Below are 3,704 nucleotides of genomic sequence, written 5' to 3' on the forward strand. Positions count from 1 at the left end.
AAAGCTTTGATCCATCTCTGGTGAAAAAGACAAATTTCCGCCGATTCAGTAGGAAGCGGGTCAAATTTGAACTGCAGCTGCCTTATAGTTTGCTCTTTATTTTTTCCAAAAATCATTTCTAGGTACATAATTATCTATTTAAGCATAAATACATGGTTTGGTGGTGATACATTGAGGTTTGGACGGTGGCCCAGGGCCCCAACTCCAAAGCGCGTAGACTCGCATGCCCGCCGCATGGTCACCACATGACCGTGGCGTTGCCATGCGTTCTGGGAAGCCTAGGCATGTCTAGTAGGTTTGGCACTCCCCAGGTACATGCTTGGAAGAAAATAACAACAGAAGAATCTCACGAGGAGACCGAACAATGCTCAAACATGAATTAGCACCCAAGTGTTTGATTAGTGGTACGGGAAATGCACATGGCCAATAGGCCTGAGTTTAGGCTGAGGATGATCATCTACTAAGGACACTATCTTGGAAAATTTGCAGCTCAAATGGAGGAGCCTAGGTGTCACTTGCTTTGCAACGTACCACACTGGACAGAAATATGAATGTTGAAGCCACACTCACATGTATTGTTAGATGGGGCTCAAATTTTGTGGAGAGCAATGATTTGGGAATATAGAAGATGTGGCAAAAATTCAGCTCATTAGGATATGCCTAGCTAGTACTTCCTTCACAACAGTTCGAGTTGAACAAAAACTTTGGAAATTTGCCGAGGTAGATTTACCAGGCAAATGGAGTTGAATATTGTCATGAGGCAATGATTTGGATAGTAAAGATTGCCCAATTTTTTTGGGAATTTTGGGAATGATAGAAATATAGGTTGCTTCACAACCTAGGGCAAAAATTGACACATGGACATGACACATAGGCAAAACTGATGAGGTGGCGCCTAGTCATAGAAATCCACCATAACTTACAAGGTTATGACCATCTATATTGGTCATGACCAGCTAGAAATAAGGCAGCGGATCAGTGTTGTCTGCTTTGTGACCATTTCGTGTAAGGAAATTACGACCTTTCTGACCAAAATGGTCGATATAGTTTAGCGTTTGGAGCCCCCCGAACAGCTTTTGACCAATTGGTCTCAAATGGTCATAGATCTATGACCAATTCTTCCAGGGTCACTGCCAGAAGGTCACTAGTTGACATATTTCTTGTAGTGAAACCCTAACCTTGTTCTTCCCGCGAGACTCAATCAAGACCAGGTAGCGATGCCAGATTGCCCCTTGCTCGGCCCGAATCAAGCTCTCCAGGAGATAGAACAAGGAGGGGCGAAGCTAGATCTCAACGGCGGCGTAGATCGCCCCCGAGAGAAGAAACCCTAACGAGAGGGAAAAACTTCAAGATACCCAGCCGAGAATACCTACATGACAGGTAACCTGATGAACGACATTTATGGTGTTACAGCCCAGGTACCTAACCTTTCTGGTTGTTAGCCCAAGCAGGCCAGCCGAAGGCCCCCTAGGAAGGTTTCCACCCTGGCCCATCATGCTGGCCCATGGCCCATATAGAGGGAAGACTCTAGAAGTCTTTGCCACCTGCTACAACCCACACGCAATTGCAAGAGTACGACACGCGGGAAACTACATGCGTTGCACCTCGCATGCAACTGCAAGGGGCAAAACACACGTGAAACTAGGTTGGAGCTAGTTGTAGGAGCAGCAACAGCCTGACATTATTATTGTTGTTTTAATTATTTTTTCACCATATGGACATAATAATGTAGTTGATACTGGAAAAATAAGGTTTTGTGGGATCTTTTGCATGCTTGACACCCAGTTGCACGTGTGTTTGGTTCCCTATATGGGTTTTCTTTAAACCCATGACAATCATTTTAAAATCAACAACTGACATTTTTCTGGTTACACAGTGACCATTATACAATTATATGTTGAATATTTTTTGTAAATAGACATTGTACTTTTCAAATGCACAACATTAATTTTTCAAATAAGCGTTGAATACTTTCCCAAATACCCATTAAAAAATTCAAATATATTTTTCATACACAACAAATATATTTAAGATAGCATTGAAGTTTTTCTAAATACACGATTAATAACTTTAAACAAATGATACCCATTTTTGAAGAGCACAACCAGTTTTCCTCCCCGCAAAGAAAAAACAGTTTTTCTAAAATATCATGACAAGCGTAAATGAAAGTTTGTATTTCTTGCCTTTAATGAGCAAGAAAATAAAAATCAAAATCAATACTTTTTTTGAGGAACATCAAAATCAATACTTGAGCAAAAAAAATGTAACAGAAAAACTGGGCCGAGAAACTTAGAAACCCGTACATTGGGGAAATCGTACGGCCCAATCGATGAGCAAATATATCAGCACTGAACCAAAATCACAATGTACTTGATTTGCCACAATTAATGCCGGTACATTTACTACTTATTTATTGAGAGCACAATTTTACATTTATTAATTGGTTTGGTAAGATTTCTTTTGAAGATTTGTATTTCCTTTCATAAATAAAAGATACTAAGATGGGATTTCTAAACTCAGTGAAAGTATCAAGTACATTTTTTTTGGTATATTGTACATTTAAGTGACTAAATCACTATTTGATTCACTAGATTAATTCAATTTGCTATAATTTGCTATTACATTTGATGTAGCAAAAGGAATAAATATACCATAGTTCAGGCGGATTGTATCATAAGGATTTTCCCTTGCGTGTGTCTTACATATAGATGAAAGAGTCACATGCAGTGCACCAACACAACAACGTCTAGCTAAGTGCAAACTGAAAACTGCAATGGCGAGCACATTAAGATCCTTAGCTATTGTTCTTATTGTGCTCGCCGCCGTGTCCTTTGGTTTCCCTGCCATCAATGCCGACGCCACCCTCCTCGTCAAGACGTGCAAGAAGACCACAAACGCCTTGTTGTGCCTGGCAGTGTTGCACGTCGACCCAAAGAGCGCCTACGCCACCACCGAGCACGACCTTGCCAACGTCGCACTGCAGATCGCAAGTAACACCGCTGACCACAACGCCGAGGTCATCCACAACCTAGCCAAGGACGTCCAAGGCACGCCCGAGGGAGGCGCGTTGAACATCTGCCTCGGGGCCTATGTTGATGCCGCCAATGACCTCGAGATCGACGCTCGCCCCGGTTTCGATGGTGGGAACTATGTCGGCGCGAGGAATCTCGTGTTGGGTGCCAAGGGCGCCGGTGGTAGATGCGAGGTTGCGTTCAAGGGGATCAAAAAGAAGTCCCCCGTGACAAACATAGATCAACAGATGACAGAGCGATGTGGCGTCGCGGGTGAACTCATTGGCCTTCTTATACACAAGTGATCTGTCCTAAATCAAAATCTCTGCTCATATGTGCAATCTCCCGTCAATAATTAATTGGCAGGTCATCTAGCAACATATTCTGGTCGTGGATGACTGTGAATTACCAAGCTTAACAACGCACAAAAAAACAATCTTACCAACTAGGCCACTTGGGTACTCTAGTGCCGAAAGCGACCAAGCACGATAGCTCATGTTTCGAGCAGATCCATGTATCAACTACGATATATGTGGCGAACTGACATGTGGTTGGATGGTTAGAGGGACTGTGGTATCTCCAGTCCACCAAGGTTTAAGTCTTGGTGCTCGCATTTATTCCTGGATTTATTTCAGGATTTTCGACGATGCGCACCCAGTGGGAGGAGACGTTCCCGTCGACGACGGGGTGGCT

The 3,704-nt window shown here is 43.0% G+C and overlaps 1 protein-coding gene across 1 annotated transcript; it reads left to right on the top strand.

Moving 5' to 3' along the window:
* Positions 1-2,773: 2,773 nt before the first annotated feature.
* Positions 2,774-3,316, top strand: LOC123164071 (uncharacterized). Its single transcript, XM_044581484.1, has one exon. It carries the CDS (start codon positions 2,774-2,776, stop codon positions 3,314-3,316), a length of 543 nt encoding a protein of 180 aa, XP_044437419.1.
* Positions 3,317-3,704: the final 388 nt, after the last annotated feature.

This window comes from Triticum aestivum, chromosome 1D, assembly GCF_018294505.1.
Source record: "Triticum aestivum cultivar Chinese Spring chromosome 1D, IWGSC CS RefSeq v2.1, whole genome shotgun sequence".
Taxonomy (NCBI): Eukaryota; Viridiplantae; Streptophyta; class Magnoliopsida; order Poales; family Poaceae; genus Triticum; species Triticum aestivum.

Bases quoted from the DNA above. Each gene is read 5' to 3' on its own strand.
- LOC123164071 (XM_044581484.1), top strand. From the start codon at position 2,774: ATGGCGAGCACATTAAGATCCTTAGCTATTGTTCTTATTGTGCTCGCC.